The 19,463-nt window shown below is 45.6% G+C and overlaps 1 protein-coding gene across 2 annotated transcripts in view; it reads left to right on the top strand.

The window, feature by feature from the left end:
* Window positions 1-16,289, top strand: part of LOC134352930 (gamma-aminobutyric acid receptor subunit alpha-3-like) — a 351,194-nt gene extending 334,905 nt beyond the window's left edge. For both annotated transcript variants that reach the window (XM_063060567.1, XM_063060565.1), the window contains exons 8-10: window positions 3,029-3,181; window positions 5,914-6,125; window positions 9,584-16,289. In XM_063060567.1, coding sequence (XP_062916637.1) covers window positions 3,029-3,181; window positions 5,914-6,125; window positions 9,584-9,892 — 674 coding nt within the window. In that variant the 3' untranslated portion in view covers window positions 9,893-16,289. The remainder of the gene's footprint in view (window positions 1-3,028; window positions 3,182-5,913; window positions 6,126-9,583) is intronic.
* The last annotated feature ends 3,174 nt before the right edge of the window (window positions 16,290-19,463 follow it).

Here is a 19,463-nt window from a genome sequence, read left to right as displayed (position 1 = left end):
CTTTCAGTAATGATGATCTCCAAGAAAATGGTATAATTTCCATGCTTTTCTCCTAAATAATTCCAGGCGGTCTTTAGCTGAAGCCTGTAATTTGTGATGTTCCACAGGGATCTGTGCTGGGACCTCTGCTGTTTGTGATGTATATAAATGACCTGGATTAAAAAATATAGATGTAGATAATTATTAAGTTGTGGATAGTGTAGAAGATTGGCAAAGAATACAGTGTCTTATGTATCAGTTGCAGATATAGGAAGATAAATGGCAGGTGGAGTTTAATCCAGATAAATGTGAGGTGTTGCACCTTGGTAGAGTAAAGGCAAGGAGACAGTACACTGTTACGGGCAAGATCCTTAAAAGTGTTGCTGAGCAGAGAGATCTTAGGATCCAAGTTCATATCTCCTTGAAAGTGGCTACACAGGTTGATAAGGTGGTTAAGAAAACTTATGGAATGCCTGCTTTTAAAAGTCGAGGCACTGGGTTCAAAAGTCAAGAGGTTATGTTACAACTTTATAACACTCTCGTCAGACGACATCTGGAGTATTGCACACAGTTCTGGTCACCCCACTATAGGAGGTCTTTGGAGAGGGTGCCGAAGAGTTTCACCAGTATGCTGCCTGGTTTTGGGGACATGTGCTATCACGAGAGGCTGAATAAACTTGGGTTGTTTTCTCTGGAGCGGCAGACACTTAGGGGAGATCTGATAAAGGTTTATAAGATAATGACAGGCATAGATAGAGTAGACAGGGAGTATATGTTTCCCAGGGTTGAAATGTCTAATACCAGAGGGCATGTATTGAAGGTGAAAGGGGGTCAGTTCAAAGGGGATATGAGGATTTAAGTGTTTTACTCAGAGAGTTGTGGATGCCTGGAATGCATGGCCTGTATGATGGTAGAGTCAAATACATCAGAGTCTTTTAAGAGATGTTTGGATAGGCACATGGATGAAAGGAAGATAGAGGAATAGAGACATGGTGTAGGTAGTGACCGGGTATTTTTCATTTGTTTTTTAGCTGGTTCAGCACCACATTATGGGCTGAAGGGCCTGTTCCTGTGCTGTACTGTTCTATGTTCTCTGTTCTACTGGTATTCCTCAATAACAAACACGACATGGTGTCAGAAGTGATTGATTGTCAATGCTCTTGTGCTGCAGACTAAGTGAGGTTCCCAGCAAGAAAGAATTTACGATAAGACTGTTCTTGTTTTCACGCATCTATGAAAAATACCCAGAGACTTATCAGCCTAAACTGCCTATGCTAGATTGCTAATGGTATGCACCATGAGTCATAAACTGAGGAAGGGTCAGGGTTGCTAGGCAACACCTTCAAACTACACCCAAAAGTGCATGCATTGTAATAATCTTGGACCACGAGCTTGAGGAAGTGCGGAGAGACACAGACACAGCAGAGAAGTCAGAGAAGTCAGTCATACTCTCATGGAGAGAAAATAAAACTTTTGTGGTCCAAATAAATAAAATAATAAATAAAAATAACAAACAGGAAAATGGAGAAAGTACTTGCAGTACCCACATCTACTGATCTCACAAAACCATCCCTTCCCCCCCCCCCAACCCCCGAGACATTTGATATCTCTAAACAGAGGACTTTGAGAGATGGCTGAAACACTTGGAGAGATTTAGATTTTCAAGCAATCTCACTCAGGCTCCAGAAGAGCATCAAGTAAGCACACTGATATACTGAATGGGTGACATCGTGGGTGCTCAGAAAAAAGGAGTACAAAATAGTGCAGGACAAATTCAAAGAATGTTTCACAGGAAAGCAAAATGTGACGTTTGAGAGAGTAAAGTTGAACTCCAGAAAACAGGAGCCGGATGAAAGTGTAATTGACTTCATCACAATGTTGTATGTCCTGTCAGACAACTGTGCATATGGAAATCTGAGAGATGAGTTCATTAGTGACAGGGCTACTAGACACCAAATTGACAGAGAGACTTTGGTTGCAGGCAAATCTCACACTAGAGAAGGCTATTATCATGGTCAGGCAGAGTGAGAATGTTTGTCAGCAACAGGCAGAACTCAGGCATGAAAATGATGCTGAGGTAAAGCTAGAATCTATACAAAAAGAAGGGTACAAACAAGAAAAGACTACAGAAAGATGTGAAAGTAGAGTTCAGCTCAAACAAAACAGACAAGCAAAACCAAGAGCAGCTAAAATGTCCAATTGCAGTAGATACACCAAGCCGGATTGCTCAAGTACAGGGGCCTTCTTTCAGCAGCAGTGTACACTGCCTGCTGTCTCGATATTTGTCAATGTCGGTGAGAAACCAGGTCATCCATGGGCACATCTAAAGGCGCACATCTTCCAGGCTGCACCTGGAGATACTAAAACATTAAGCTCCACGGCGAGTCCGAGAACGAGAACCCACAGCTCATGGAGGACCGGAGTTTGAGCTGCTGCTGTAGATCGCAGACTCTGACAGGACCCCAGCCACCTTGAAAAGAAAAGATAGAACAATAAGCTGTTTAAGCTGTTTCTCAAAAGACTCAATTAATTGTGAGACATGTTGGAGAACCTTCAGGGGCTCTGAAATCTTCTTTGCAGGATGCCAACAGTTACAGGAATATTCCATGATGGTGGTCAGGTCTATGATGATTCTCCATGATTTTAATACAGTAATATACACTGGAGTCCTGTGAGTGTGATGATGTTTATGGGTGACTTGCAATGTATCTATCACAGGAATCCTCTGTGTGTGTATGTGTGTATATTAGTGTATACATATATGTGCTTGTGTAATTGTGTGTGTGTGTGTGTGGGTGCATATACATGTGAGTGGGTGCATGTGCATTGAAGGTAATTGTCATGTGTGGGCTTGACAGCATGTCTACTACAGGCAGTGACCTGTTCCCGAACGTCGCAGTGTACCATTAGAAGATGGTGATCGTCCCTCACTTGTTGTCACCCCTTACTTGTGGTAAATATGTCCCTTGGAGGTAACTGAGCTTCCCCTGTGTAAGGCTGTTTCAGAGATGATGTTGTACCTAATTATTTGCCATCCACGTCTCTCCAGGTGAATACATCGTCATGACCACACACTTCCACCTAAAAAGGAAGATTGGTTACTTTGTGATTCAGACCTACCTGCCCTGCATCATGACTGTGATACTCTCGCAGGTCTCCTTCTGGCTGAACAGGGAGTCGGTCCCTGCACGCACTGTCTTTGGTGAGCGGGCAGCCTCTTCCATCTCTCCCGTTGAGACCGTTACACCCACTGTTAATGGGGATTTGTGTGTAAGCAAGCCATTTGAGATGAGTTATTTTTAACCGAGTGTTTAGTGCAGAGGTATGAGTAATGGGGTCTCCACTTTCTGTGAGATTATAATGTTCTGTGTTAGCAACGTGCATCAGAGTATTCTGTCCCAGTCGTCACTAGAACCGGGCTCTTTGGCCCATATTATCAGTGCCGACCATGCTACCAAGTTAAATCAAACCTATTTGTCTACATATTCCAATCTTTGAATATTTGTGTGCCTGATTAAAGGCCATCATTGTCTCTGCTTCTTCCACCACCCCTGGCAGTGCACGTTGAGCTTTTACTAACCTTTGTATGGAAAAAAATACCCCACGCATCTCATTTCAACTTTGCCCCTTGCTTAGATTTATACCTTCTTGTGTTTGATATTTCTAGCATTGCATTATCTACCTACCCTGTCCGTGCCTCTCGTAACTTCTGCCGATCTCCTCTCAGCTTCCACCACTCTAGAGAAAACCCTCCAAGTGTATCCAAACTCTCCTTCTAACTAATATCCTCTAATCCAGGCAGCCTCCTGGCAAGCCCCTTCTGCACCCACTCCAAAGCCTCATTCCTGTAAATGAGGCAACAGAAATGCACACAATACTCCAAATAAGCCCAACCAAAGATCAGCAAAATGACTTGTGGCCTTTTAGACTTAGTGTATATGGCATTGCATCTTCTATACTTTCTTTACCTCCACATATACTGTATTTCAAGGAGTATGGACTTGAACCCCAAATCCCTCTGTATATCAATGCTCCTCAAGATCCTGCCAGCCCACAATGTTTTGCCAACCTTTTAACCTACTCCAAGGTCAATCTAATGCTTCCCTTCCACATAGTCCTCCAATTTTCTTTCATCCATGTGCTTGTTGAAGGGTTCTTTAACTGTCACTAATGTGCCTACCTCTACCACTACCCCAGCAGCACGCTCCACTCTCTGTGCTAAAAATCTACTTCTGATATAGCCCCGATACTTTCCTCCAATCACATTAAAATTCCTCTCTCTCATCTTAGCCATTTCTGCCCTAGGGGAAAAGGCTCTCGCTGTCCACTTAATCTACATCTTTTAACGTCTTATACACCTCTATCTAATCACCTTTTTTCTTTATACCTTCTATTTAACCTGTCAAAATGTAACACCTCACTCTTGACTGGTTGAAGCTTCATCAGCCATTTCTCCACCATATCGGCAACTGATCTATATTCCATTGTATCTTTTGGTCATCTTCTACGCTATCCCCAACTCCACCAATTTTTGTGTCATCTTGTTCCTCTGAGTCCCAGCCCTTCACTAGCAAACCTCATAGCCAGATTATTGGTCTGCGTCCTTTTTGTACAAGTCCCACCTTCCCTGGGAGAGAAGCCAATGATCCGTGTTCCTGAAATCCTTCTTCCTACACCAACACTTTAGCCACACATTTAACTGAACTATCTTCCTACATCTTGCCTCACTTAGGACATGGCACGGGCAGTAATCCTGAAATTACCACCTTCAAATCCCTGCTTTTTAACTTTCCACATAATCACTTCAATTCTTTCTGAAGGACCACATCTGATGTTGGTACCAATACAGATCACTCTCCCCTTTCACACTCTCCCCTGTGCTCATTCAGAAACATACTTGATCCTTACACCAACACACCATCAGATTTTTGCTTGCAACCACGAGAGTGACTGCCTGTGCCCCTGACAGAGTTCCCTGTCACTATTGCTTGCCTAGCCTTTGCCTGCTCCATTGCTGTACAACAAAGCCAGTTATGGTGCCACAGACCTGGCTGCTGCTGATATTTTCTCCTGAGAGGCCATTTCAACACCGGCCAGTGTCTGAAATAATCTTCTTGTTTGAGGGAAGTAGAGCCACAATTCCTGTCTCACCTTCCTGTCAGTCACTGACTTACCCTTTGGTGTGATCAACCCATAAAACTCCTGCCTATTACAATTATGCCTACTGAATGCTTCTTAGAGAGTCACCAACTGATCCATGTTTTCTGACACAAGCCGCCTCTTTCCACAAAGACAATCCTCAGGGCCACAGATGGCTCCTGATATCAGCCCATATCAGGATCTTACCATTCTACTGCCCTTTTGAATAAACAAATAGAGTTTAGAGAAAGGAAGCACCTTACCTAGCCCTTTCTTTGTTGCTACTTGTCCTCCTCACCAAAGGCCTCACTTTAACACAAAAGCAGCCCTTCTCAAACTGGATGCTTCACAAGAGACCACTGTCCCGGACCAGCAGGCTCCGGGGCAGCTTCTCCCACCAGGCCATCAGGTTGATTAACTAACGCCGGTGCAATTGTATTTCCAAGCTATATTGACCCTCCTGTTGTACATACTATTTATTGCAAATTACCATAAATTGCACATTGCAAATTTAGACGGACACGTAAAGTAAAGATTTTTACTGTGTGAAGGATGTAAGAAGTAAAGTCAATTCAATTCAACTGCAAAGCCTTTCAGGAGGAGGACAAGCAATCGCTGACGGGTAATGGACTTTCCTAAAGCTTCTGCTGTTCCTCCTCTGAGTCTCAAGGTGCTGAAGAATGGTGTTCCAGAACCATTTGTATGTGACAGGTCAGCATGGTTGCTGTGTGTAACGTGAGCCATGAGTTTCCGATGGCTGATGACAATTTGATAGTGTTTCTTTTAACTTCCCAGGGGTCACCACAGTACTGACAATGACCACACTGAGCATCAGTGCCAGAAACTCCTTACCGAAGGTTGCCTACGCGACCGCCATGGACTGGTTCATTGCTGTGTGCTACGCGTTTGTGTTCTCAGCACTGATCGAGTTTGCTACTGTGAACTACTTCACCAAGAGGAGCTGGCCTTGGGATGGAAGGAAAGCCATGGAAGCACAGGAGCTGAAGGTGAGTCCATCACACCCTCTGTCCGGGAATTGGAGAATCCAGTGCATCCCTTGGTCTAGGGTTGGTGAGTCAATTGCATCCCTCACCCAGGAGTTGGTGAACTCACCCCATCACTCACCCAGGAGTTGGTGAACTCACCCCATCACTCACCCAGGGGTGAGTAAACTCACCCCATCACTCACCCAGGGGTGGGTGAACTCACCCCATCACTCACCCAGGAGTGGGTGAACTCACCCCATCACTCACCCAGGGGTGGGTGAACTCACCCCATCACTCACCCCATCACTCACCCCATCACTCACCCAGGAGTGGGTGAACCCACCCCATCAATCACCCAGGGGTGGGTGAACTCACCCCATCACTCACCCAGGGGTGGGTGAACTCACCCCATCACTCACCCCATCACTCACCCAGGAGTGGGTGAACTCACCCCATCACTCACCCAGGAGTGAGTGAACTCACCCCATCACTCACCCAGGGGTGAGTAAACTCACCCCATCACTCACCCAGGAGTGAGTAAACTCACCCCATCACTCACCCAGGAGTGAGTGAACTCACCCCATCACTCACCCAGGAGTGGGTGAACTCACCCCATCACTCACCCAGGGGTGAGTAAACTCACCCCATCACTCACCCAGGAGTGGGTGAACTCACCCCATCACTCACCCAGGAGTGAGTAAACTCACCCCATCACTCACCCAGGAGTGAGTAAACTCACCCCATCACTCACCCAGGAGTGGGTGAACTCACCCCATCACTCACCCAGGAGTGGGTGAACTCACCCCATCACTCACCCAGGGGTGGGTGAACTCACCCCATCACTCACCCAGGGGTGGGTGAACTCACCCCATCACTCACCCAGGAGTGAGTGAACTCACCCCATCACTCACCCAGGGGTGGGTGAACTCACCCCATCACTCACCCAGGAGTGGGTGAACTCACCCCATCACTCACCCAGGGGTGGGTGAACTCACCCCATCACTCACCCAGGGGTGGGTGAACTCACCCCATCACTCACCCAGGAGTGGGTGAACTCACCCTATCACTCACTCAGGGGTGAGTGAACTCACCCCATCACTCACTCAGGAGTGAGTGAACTCACCCCATCACTCACCCAGGAGTGAGTGAACTCACCCCATCACTCACCCAGGGGTGGGTGAACTCACCCCATCACTCACCCCATCACTCACCCAGGAGTGAGTGAACTCACCCCATCACTCACCCAGGAGTGAGTGAACTCACCCCATCACTCACCCAGGGGTGGGTGAACTCACCCCATCACTCACTCAGGAGTGGGTGAACTCACCCCATCACTCACCGAGGAGTGAGTGAACTCACCCCATCACTCACCCAGGAGTGGGTGAACTCACCCCATCACTCACCCAGGGGTGGGTGAACTCACCCCATCACTCACCCAGGAGTGGGTGAACCCCATCACTCACCCAGGAGCGGGTGAACCCCATCACTCACCCAGGAGCGGGTGAACCCCATCACTCACCCAGGAGCGGGTGAACCCCATCACTCACCCAGGAGTGGGTGAACTCACCCCATCACTCACCCAGGGGTGGGTGTGTCAATTGCAATTGTTGCCTGGGTTGTCTTCAGACCTCAGGCAATGATGTCCTGGGCTTGAATCTCAGCCCTCCCAACCTGAAGATGTGGCTTGCTGTTAACAATCACATTACTGGCCCTGCCTTATGTTTGGATGAAGGCAATCAGTGGTCAGCTGTAGTGAAGTGCCAGGGATGGTAGGGAAAGCGGACTGTGTGACGAATGTTGTCTCAGACTGCCCTGCTCCTTGAGACGGGGTCAGTGCTTGCACACTTCTCATTCAGTGAACTCCTGGAGGATGGGGTGTGGCTGGAGCCTGTGATAGGAGCGGTGTTAGCGTGACACCCAGTGAGACCTCTCTCTGCTGATCTTCACCAGTGAGCTGGTGGCAGCTGCTCGGCAACGCGAACTGAGCTGGCCGCGGCTGACCTGTGAGCGGCTGGTCACAGCCGAACTCTGGCAGGTCACATCAAGCAGACTCATTTATACTGGGAGGGATAAATCATGAGGGTAGAGTGTAGGGAGTCACATTTACTCTCACGAATACTGAAAGCTGAAGGGTAATATCTAAGAGTACAGCACAAGGAACCATGTCTGTATCAACCATGATGCTGATTAAAATTCACCAGTACATGGTCTCTATCCCTCCCTTCCCTGTCTGTTCATGTGTCTCTAAGTGCCACACCATCTCCCCAGCAGTGCGCTTCTTTTGAGCTTTCCCACTCTTACTTCAAAGCATTTGACTGTAAAAGACTCTGTGCTTCTCATAATGTACATACTTCTATCAGGTCACCTCTCAGTTTCTGAATCTCCAAATAAAATGACCCAAGTCGTCCAACCTCTCCTTATAGTTAATGCTCTGCACCTTAGGGTACATCCTGGTGAACCTCTTCCGCGTCCTTCCTGCAATGCACCAACCTGAGCAGGACACAATAACACAACACTCATCTCAAGGTTTATACAGCTGCAGCATGGTTTCCCAGCTTCCATCTCAATGCACCAATGATAAATGCAAGCATGCTGGCTGCCTTCTTTACCACACGATGCGCGTTTTACCACCTGGTGAGCTACGGACTCGGCCAGGGTGCATGGATAGACAGCAACCTCCGGGGAAAGAGAGAGAGAAGTGCAGCACTGAGCAATATCGAGGGGTAGCTCTTCACAAGAGGCAGTGGGGTGCTGAAGGTCCCCCAAAAAGAGCCAGGTTTAATTAAAAATTTCAATACAGGGAATAACTTTGTTGTGTGAAGAAACTGAGGGGCAGTTTAATTGAGGTGCATAAAATCACAACAAGCTGTACAGGGCCAACCTATTCCTCTTAATGCCTTAATACCTGGGGATTTGAGGGTCAGGGTGGGTTATTAGGAAATCACTGTCTGAGGAGATGGCAGCAGCCAATTCCCTATACCTGGGTTACCTGAAGAAGCATGACAGACAAAGTTATTGACTAACACCTGCTCTAGTTGGCAAGGACACAAGGCCAAATGGCTTTCTGTTGTTCTGTAGCTTTTTGAATCTGTAATTAAATCTTCCACTTGATTTATCTGATCCTACAGTGATCCTCATCTTAAACAATGGCTCCACTCTGTCCCAACCTGAGTTCTGCTTCTATATCCTGCCCTTCCTGCTCCCTCCTGTTTACTTCTTGAGACTATCCACTTCCCAATGAGCATCTGACAGGATACGAGAGAGAAGATGTCAAGTCATTAGCTGGATTAGTATCAACCTTTCATCTCTCAGTTACCAGATCTTTGGAACAAGCAGATGGTTAGCAGATCAATGGAATACAGGCATGGCTCAGTTCATCATCTGTCATTCCAGTCTTGTTTTTCCACATGTGATCTAACTCCCTCTAGATTTCAATATTTCAGCATCAGCTTGACTTTTAAACACGTTCTGCATTTCAGAAAAGAGAGCCGGTAACTCTAGCGAAGAAAACCAACAACACATACAATATTGTGGGGACAACCTACACTCTGAACATCACCAAGGATCCTGGGCTAGCCACCATAGCAAAGAGTGCAGGGGCTCACGCCAAGCTGGGCAAGGTCGAGGAGAAGCTACTTGAGAGCAAGAAGTCTTACAACAGTGTCAGCAAGGTTGACAAAATGTCCCGGATCATCTTCCCTGTTCTCTTTGTAATCTTCAACTTGGTTTACTGGGCCACATATGTCAACAGGGAGCCGATAATTAAAGGCACGATTCCCCAGAAATAGACTCCACTCTCAGCTTGTTCTCAGGTGGTTTCTTTTTAAGTGGTTTCTGAAGAAAGCAGTGTAATGTGTTTGAAAGGACGTGCCTGTTCATTGTTTGACTTAATGAAGTTGTATTTAACTGTTTGCATGCCACATAACTGGAGGTGTGTTCATACGAGGCTGGGTACCTTGATAATCGAGAGGTTGTATCTGCCACTTGTCTTTGTGTCTTCACTGGCTGAGGACATCTCTCACACTCACTTTCATACTTGGTGCAGATGGTTTCACCCTCATGCTCCCTCAGCACCTCCCTCACTCCTGCTTCTAAAATTGCTGACAGCATCTCTCTCAGACTTGGTTCACACGTGATTCCACACTTTGGCATTGACCGCATCCTCTTACTTTCCACTCACTTGGGAGTTCCCGTTCTCATCACTGAAGGCAACTCCCTTATGTAAGCATTGGTGCTTAATGACCTCACTCTCTCGGGCTCTCTCCTTCCCATTTGTCCCCATCACAGTCTCTGACTGATTCTGCCTTCCACTTACAGTGTCCAGTGATATATGGCCATAAGCACAGAAGCAAGACCTTCAGCCCACTGTCCAGATTGACCATCATCCATCCATTTACACTAAACTGACACCACTTTACTTTCCCCATGTCCCCATGAACTGCCGGCAGGTTCTGCCACTCACCAAAACAGCAGCAGTACAGCAACCAGTTGACACACCAAACCACACCCATTTGAGATGTGAAAGGAAACTGGGGCACCCAGGCGAAATCCATGCAGTCACAGGATAAACGTGAAAACTCCACATAGAAAGCACGCCAGGTCAGTCATGGATCTTTCAGGCAGCAGCTCCACTAGCCATGCCTCTGAGATTTCCTAAAGTAGACCTTGCAGTCCTTCATGTACCAGCACTAAGTAAGATGATGGCAGTTCATCCCGTTCCTCTAATTCTAAAACTCTGTTGGTCTCAATGTGTCTATTCTCCACAGCTGAGCATCTGTACCCTCTGATTTGGAGAACTACAAATACTTCCACACCTTTAAATGCAGAGAATTTGGTGTGTTGCATTCCTGATAGACCTAACCTTTATGCTGAGATATTGCTCACTAATGCCAGACACTTTAATCTCCTAAACACGAGAAGATCTGCAGATACTGGAAATCCAAAGCAACAGACACAAAATGCTGGAGGAACTCTGCAGGCCAGGCAGCCTCTAGGGAAATAAGTAAGCAGTCAACGTTTTGGGCAGAGACCCTTCATCAGGACTGAGAGGGAAGGGGCGAGTTGCCCGAATTAGAAGGTGGGGGGGGAGAGGGGAAAGAGGCTAGCTGGAAGGTGACAGGTGGGTAGGAAAAGTCAAGGGCTGGAGAAGAAAGAATCTGATAGGAGAGAGAGTGGACGACAGGAGGACGAGAGGGAGGAGGGGACACGGGGGAAGTAATAAGCTGGTGAGAAGAAGTAAAAGGTGCAATGTCGATGTAAGCTTTTGGCATGGCTCCTTACGCTCTCCTGAACTTGACGTTCATAAAATATAGTCAGCTGCTCTCATGCTTCTCACCTGCAGCATTCTGGTCTCATTTGTCACAGCAACACCTTCCCCACCATCTCTCAGCCACCAGCAGCCAACACTTGTGTTACTCATTCTCTCCCAGTCTCCGCCCATAACACAGACCTCTTCTTTTGTCCTCTCCACGCCTCCTCCCTTTCTCTGCAAAATCAGTATGAATTTCTTCCAATTCTCACGAAGGGTCATTAACCTGTAGTGTTGACTCTGCCTCTCTCCTGAGATGCCTTTTGCCCCACTGAACATTTCCTGCAGTTTTTTAAACTTTGAATTCCCAGTATCTGAGATGTTTTACTTCGATATCGTTGTTTTTTTGTATTATTTTTCACTAATCTAACCTCTCATTTTCCCACCATATACATAGTCTCCTGCCTTTTCACTCTCTTGTGTAACCCACGTATAATCACCTTGTATGCCTGACTAAAAGTTACAACATACTATCAGCAAACTCAGTGCAGACTCTCCAAGTCAAAATCTTTGACTAACTGAGGGACTTGTGCTGATCTCTGTCATAGCAGTAGTACCAATCACCCAACTGCATGGTGCCCTGGCATCTGACCTCCAGCTCACCTCCATGGCACTAAGCTCAACTACAGACTGCAAATAACCTGCAGGTCCCACTGGTCTGTAAGCTCCAGGTAAGCTAAGTCTGGATTATTAATCACATTAAAATCCTCAGCTGTTCCCTCTGTTCCTGTCCCAATTACTGAGTGTTTTTGCTGTGATTAGAACAAATGTTTAATGTCTGGTCATTTCTATATTTGATATATTCCCTATAGACTTGTATCTATGTTTATAAGTCCTCTCACTTTTCTTTCAGTCATTTTTACTGCTTTCTAAACTTTACTAATTCTTAAGTTACCTCCCTTTTGACAACGTCTTTTAATCTCAGCTCTTGATGGATCTCTTGTATTTAATAGAATGTGTATTGATTGAGAGTTTTGAAATATTTCTTTAGGTGTTTACCATTGTTTGTCAACTGACAAATCTTTTATTCTCATTTCCCAATCCACCGTCATAAATGCACCCCTTCATATCTACAAAACTGAGTGAACTCACGTTAATTTCCATGAGACCTGCATACTGCGATTAATTGTAGTACAGTCTCTTTACACAGTGAAAGGTCCAACACCATAGCTTCCCTAGTCAGTATCACTGCACATTGTTTAGGTGGACTTTACAGATCATCCTCAAATTTTTATTTTGCTTATTTGACTTCCCTCAATGTTTATTATATTTCTCTTGTTAGAAGATTTCCTTTATTGATTAATTTTCTTTCCACTTGTCAGAGGGCATATAAGGACCCCTTAGTGGGTTTTTATACTATATTTTCTCTTATTTCCACCCATACTGATTCCATGTGCTGCAATTCTCCTCACCACTGTCCTTGTGTCATCCTTTATAACTAATGCCACTCCAGTGATGCTGGTTTCCTTCAAAATCTGCTAGCTGGAATATGCAAGCATGTCACTACAACCCTTTGTTCCTACTTACGCCATATGGAACTCATTGGTCTGTTTGTCTCAGTACTACGTTGGTCATCATGCTTACTGACCAAGTCATGGGAGAGCTGGAGTTTCTGCTTTCGCAAAAAAATAAATTTCAATGATAATAAAAAAATATATTTTGAATTGTCATCAGCTGTCCGGCATCATTATTGCCCATGCTATATCATGAGCATGGTAAACCCAAAGAGGGTTTGTTATTGGATTAACAGGGTTAACTTGGCATTATTGGGTGTTCTTTGATAAGATAACCAGCCTGTCTGATACACGCCTCGCCATTCCATGTAAATCTCGAGCATTCCATCTATCACACAACAGGTAGGTCGGGTTATTAACAACTATTTGCTTTTCACCTTTGTTAAGGTAGTTCAGGACAAATGTAAGAGTTCTCTTTCTTTGATTACAAAGGACCAAAAGAACACAAGTACAGGTGGAGGTGGCTGAAGAATGCAGCTGGCAGTGCCTTCTCATGTTGAGAGATTGTATGCAGGTGGCATTTTAGCACTGCAAGAATGCAATTACACTGCACCTTCAAGCTGCTGTGATGCAGGGCCATATTCTCTCTTCTGCAAGAATGCAAGGCAGGTGATTTGACATTCGCTATGTACCCATGTCTTATTGTACCTGAAACCTGAACCAAACTCCTTTATAGCCTTTGTATGAATGAGTAAAGGCTGCCCATCCCAAAACACCACTCATTCAGAAGGTCCCATGATGTTATTTGGATTTCGGTTGTATATATGAATGGGCTGACAGCACTGGGGTTGTCTAGGAAGAAGAAGAGGCCAAGTCTTACTGGATTTTCAGACCTGCCCTGCTCTGGATTGTCCTCTTGTCTATTCCTTCTTTGGGTGGGCGGAGACCACAGACAAGGTCCCAGCTTCTTCTCTGTATGGTCAGACATTAAGTGAAACCTGAATCTCCCTCTAAAGAGGTTCAGTAGGAAAGTTTAAAGCTGAGATGATAGATTTCTTCAGGTGCTAATCAGCTATGATCTAACTGAATGGTGGATAAGCTCGAGAGCCTCCTCTGACAATCAATATTCTTCATTACAGAAAGCCTGAGACAGGTATCCATAAGGCTGAGCAGCGAAATAGGTGGAATTTGACAGACACTCAGTAGCAACCGAGCACACCTGTCCAAAAGAACAGAGTGGGGACAGAGAGTGGGGCAATTTGGAGAGAAAGCTGACAGTCCCCAAACCACCCTTACTGTCCCCAGCAGAACACATTCATCAACTCACAGCATGCCCAGTGCTGCACTCCACACCACCCAAAGCACCATCTCTGTAATTAAACCCATTCCAGGCACATATCCTGCCAACGCCATAGGAAACAGAAGCAGGAAAATCCAATCAGCACCTAGAACCTGTCCACCATATAGTCAGATCATCCTGGTTTCTCTCAAGTGTTGAAATCTAACCTGCATCCACCACTTCTGCTGGCAGCTCATTCCACACTCTCACCATCTTCTGAGTGAAATTCCCCCTCATGCTCCCTTTTAATATTTCATCTTTCACCCTTAATCCATACCTCTAGTTCTAATCTCACGCAGCTTCAATGGACAGGGCCTGCTTGCATTTACCCTATCTATACCCCTCATAATTTTGTATACCTCTATGAAATCTTCCCTCATTCTCCCATGCTCCTGGGAATAAAGCCCGAAACGATTCAACCTTTCTCTATAACTCTGGTCTTCATTTTCTCTGTACTCTTTTAACCATATTTGCATCTTTTCTGTAGGTAGGTGACCAAAACTGCACATAATACTCCAATTTAGACCTCACCAACATCTTATCCAACTTCAACATAATATTCCAACTCCTACTCAACATTTTCATTTATGAAGTCAGGTGCATCAAAATTTCTCTTTATGATTCTATCTACCTGTGACACCACTTTTAAGGAATTATCCATCCATATTCCCAGATCCCAATGTTCTGCCACCTCCTCTTGCTCTACCGCTCACTGTGTAAGAGCTACCCTGATTTGTCCTCCCAAGTGCAACACCTCACACTTCGCATTAAATTCTATCTGCCCATTTTTTCCACTTGAACCAGATCTTGCTGCGAGCTTTGATAGTCTTCCTTGCTGTACACTACACCCCCAATCCTGGTGTCATCTACAAATTTGCTGATCCAGTTAACCACATTATCATCCAGATCATTGATATAGATAACAAACAACAATGGACCCAGCACCGATGCCTGCAGCACTCCACTGGTCACAGGCTTCCAGTCAGAGAGGCAATCCTCTACTACCACTCTCTGCCTTCCAATTTACTACATCATCTTGAATGCCAAACAAATGAACTTCTTGTCCAACTTCCCATGTGGGACCTTGTCCAAAGTAGATAACATACACAGCCTTTCCTTTATCAACTTTCCTGATAAATTTCTTGAAAACGCAATAAGATTGGTTAGAGATGACCTACCATGCACAAAGCCATGCTGACTATCCCTAATCAGCCCCTGTCGATCCAAGTACTAATATATCTGGTCCATCAGAATACCGTTCAATAAATTACCCATGACTGATGTCAGATTTCCCAGCCTAAAACTACTTATTCTTAGAGCCTTTCTTAAACAACGGAACAACATAATCTATCCTCCAATCCTCCGGCACTTCACCCATGCCTAAAAACATTTTAGGTATCTCTGCTAGGGCCTCTGCAGTTTCTGCACCAGCTTCCCGCAAAGTCCAAGGCAACACCTTGTCAGGTCCTAGGGATTTATCTACCCTAATTTTCCCCAAGGCAGTAAGCACCCTCTCCTCTGTAATCTGCATATGGTACATGATCTCACTGCTGCTTTGCCTCACTTCTATAGACTCTGTGTCTACCTACTATGTATATAGAGATGCAAAAACAATCCATTTAAGATCTCTCCCATATCTTTCAGCTCTTTGACTAGATAACCACTCTGATCTTCCAGAGAACCAATTTTGATCCTTGCTATCTTCTTGCTCTTAATATACTGTATCTGTAGAAGCCCTTTGGGATTCTCCCTCACCTTGTCTACTGAAGCAAACTCATGTCATCTTTTAGCCCTACTAATTCCCTTAAGAGTTTTTTTGCATTTCTTGTAGTCCTCGTGTACCTTATTTGCACCTTCCTGCCTCTATCTCCTTCTTTTTCCTTAAACAGGGTCTTAATATCTCTTGAAAAACCAAGGTTCTCTAATACTATTTCCTTTGCATTTTATTCCATCAGGAACATACAAATCCTGTGCTCTCAAAATACCACTGTTGAAGGCTTCCCACTTACCAAGTGCACCTTTGCCAGAAAACATCCTGTCCCAATCCACGCAACATACATCAAAGTTGCTGGTGAACGCAGCAGGCCAAGCAGTATCTATAGGAAGAGGTCCAGTCGACGTTTCAGGCCGAGACCCTTCGTCAGGACTAACTGAAGGAAGAGTGAGTAAGGGATTTGAAAGCTGGAGGGGGAGGGGGAGATGCAAAATGATAGGAGAAGACAGGAGGAGGAGGGATAGAGCCAAGAGCTGGACAGGTGATTGGCAAAAGGGAATACGAGAGGATCATGGGACAGGAGGTCCGGGAAGAAAGACAGGGGGGGTGGGTGACCCAGAGGATGGGCAAGAAGTATATTCAGAGGGACAGAGGGAGAAAAAGGAGAGTGAGAGAAAGAATGTGTGCATAAAAATGAGTAACAGATGGGGTACGAGGGGGAGGTGGGGCCTTAGCGGAAGTTAGAGAAGTCGATGTTCATGCCATCAGGTTGGAGGCTACTCAGACGGAATATAAGGTGTTGTTCCTCCAACCTGAGTGTGGCTTGATCTTTACAGTAGAGGAGGCCGTGGATAGACATGTCAGAATGGGAATGGGATGTGGAATTAAAATGTGTGGCCACTGGGAGAACCTGCTTTCTCTGGCGGACAGAGCGTAGATGTTCAGCAAAGCGATCTCCCAGTCTGCGTCGGGTCTCACTAAGGCCCCACCTCCCCCTCGTACCCCATCTGTTACTCATTTTTATGCACACATTCTTTCTCTCACTCTCCTTTTTCTCCCTCTGTCCCTCTGAATATACCTCTTGCCCATCCTCTGGGTCACCCCCCCCCCTTGTCTTTCTTCCCGGACCTCCTGTCCCATGATCCTCTCGTATCCCCTTTTGCCTATCACCTGTCCAGCTCTCGGCTCTATCCCTCCCCCTCCTGTCTTCTCCTATCATTTTGGATTTCCCCCTCCCCGTCCAGCTTTCAAATCCCTTACTCACTCTTCCTTCAGTTAGTCCTGACGAAGGGTCTCGGCCTGAAACGTCGACTGCACCTCTTCCTATAGATGCTGCTTGGCCTGCTGCATTCACCAGCAGCTTTGATGTATGTTGCTTGAATTTCCAGCATCTGCAGAATTCCTGTTGTTTCTGTCCCAATCCACATTTGCCAGCTCCTTTCTGATACCATCAAAACTGGCCTTTCTCCAACCTAAAATCTCAACCTGAAAACCAGACCTATTCTTCTCCATAATTATCTTGAATCTAATGGCATTATTATCACTAGAAACAAAAACGTCTGTCAACTGCCCTGTCTCATTCCTTACTAAGAGATCTAGCATTGCACTCTCTAGTCGGACCTCTATGGACTGATTGAGGAAACTTTCCTGGGCACATTTGAAAAAAACTCTATCCCACCCAGCCCTTTTATAGTATGGGATTCCCATTCAACATGTGGAAATTTAAAATCACTTGTTATCATAACCTTATACTTCTCTGCAACAGTCTGCAATCTCTTGACAAATTTGCTCCTGTAAATCCCATGGACTGCTGGCTGATCTATAATATAAGCCCATTAACATGGTCATCCCTTTCTTATTCCTCAGTTCCACCCATACAGACTCAGTAGAGAAGATTTCCAGTCTGCCCTGTTTGAGCATTGCTGTGACAATTTCCCTGACTAGTAATGCCACTCCTTCCCCTTTAGTCCCTCCTGCTCTATTACATTTAAGGCAGTGCAACACTGAGCTGCCAGTCCTGTTGCTCCTGTAACCAAGACTCACAAAAAAATATTTAACTACCTGGTACTTTAAATGTCTATTAGTTTTCAAACTGACATTCCTCTATTCTGTGACTCTTCCTCCATAGATCTGTGGCTTAGTAAATTGTAAAGACTCGTGCTCTCTGAGGGAAGAAGTTCCTACACATCTCCATCCTAAATGGGTGACCCCCCTTATCCTGAAACAATGCCCCCTAGTTCCGGACAACCCATCCTCTCAACACACACTTAGTCCACCCCTTCAAAATTTTATCTTCCAATAAGATCCTATCTCATTCTTCTAATCTCCTGTAAGAATTGTCCCAATATGTTCACCCTGGTTTCATCTGTCAACCCCTTTATCTGTGTGTAGATCTCCATGTGTAGTCTCACCAGTACTCTTAAAGTTATAGAAACATAGAAACATAGAAAATAGGTGCAGGAGTAGGCCATTCGGCCCTTCGAGCCTGCACCGCCATTTATTATGATCATGGCTGATCCTCCAACTCAGAACCCCGCCCCAGCCTTCCCTCCATACCCCCTGACTCCCATAGCCACAAGGACCATATCTAACTCCCTCTTAAATAGAGCCAATGAACTGGCCTCAACTGTTTCCTGTGGCAGAGAATTCCACAGATTCACCACTCTCTGTGTGAAGAAGTTTTTCCTAATCTCGGTCCTAAAAGGCTTCCCCTCTATCCTCAAACTGTGGCCCCTCGTTCTGGACTTCCCCAATATCGGGAACAATCATCCTGCATCTAGCCTGTCCAATCCCTTTAGGATCTTATACATTTCAATCAGATCCCCCCTCAATCTTCTAAATTCCAACGAGTACAAGCCCAGTTCATCCAGTCTTTCTTCATATGAAAGTCCTGCCATCCCAGGAATCAATCTGGTGAACCTTCTTTGTACTCCCTCTATGGCAAGGATGTCTTTCCTCAGATTAGGGGACCAAAACTGCACACAATACTCCAAGTGTGGTCTCACCAAGGCCTTGTACAACTGCAGTAGTACCTCCCTGCTCCTGTACTCGAATCCTCTCGCTATAAATGCCAGCATACCATTCGCCTTTTTCACCGCCTGCTGTACCTGCATGCCCACTTTCAATGACTGGTGTATAATGACACCCAGGTCTCGTTGCACCTCCCCTTTTCCTAATCGGCCACCATTCAGATAATAATCTGTTTTCCTATTTTTGCCACCGAAGTGGATAACTTCACATTTATCCACATTAAATTGCATCTGCCATGAATTTGCCCACTCACCCAACCTATCCAAGTCACCCTGCATCCTCTTAGCATCCTCCTCACAGCTAACACTGCCACCCAGCTTCGTGTCATCCACAAACTTGGAGATGCTGCATTTAATTCCCTCATCCAAGTCATTAATATATATTGTAAACAACTGGGGTCCCAGCACTGAGCCTTGCGGTACCCCACTAGTCACCGCCTGCCATTCTGAAAAGGTCCCGTTTATTCCCACTCTTTGCTTCCTGTCTGCTAACCAATTCTCCACCCACACCAATA

Source organism: Mobula hypostoma, chromosome 10 (assembly GCF_963921235.1).
Source record: "Mobula hypostoma chromosome 10, sMobHyp1.1, whole genome shotgun sequence".
Lineage (NCBI taxonomy): Eukaryota > Metazoa > Chordata > Chondrichthyes > Myliobatiformes > Myliobatidae > Mobula > Mobula hypostoma.
The sequence above is the reverse complement of the archived record's forward strand: the minus strand, read 5'-3'. Positions and strand labels throughout refer to the sequence as shown.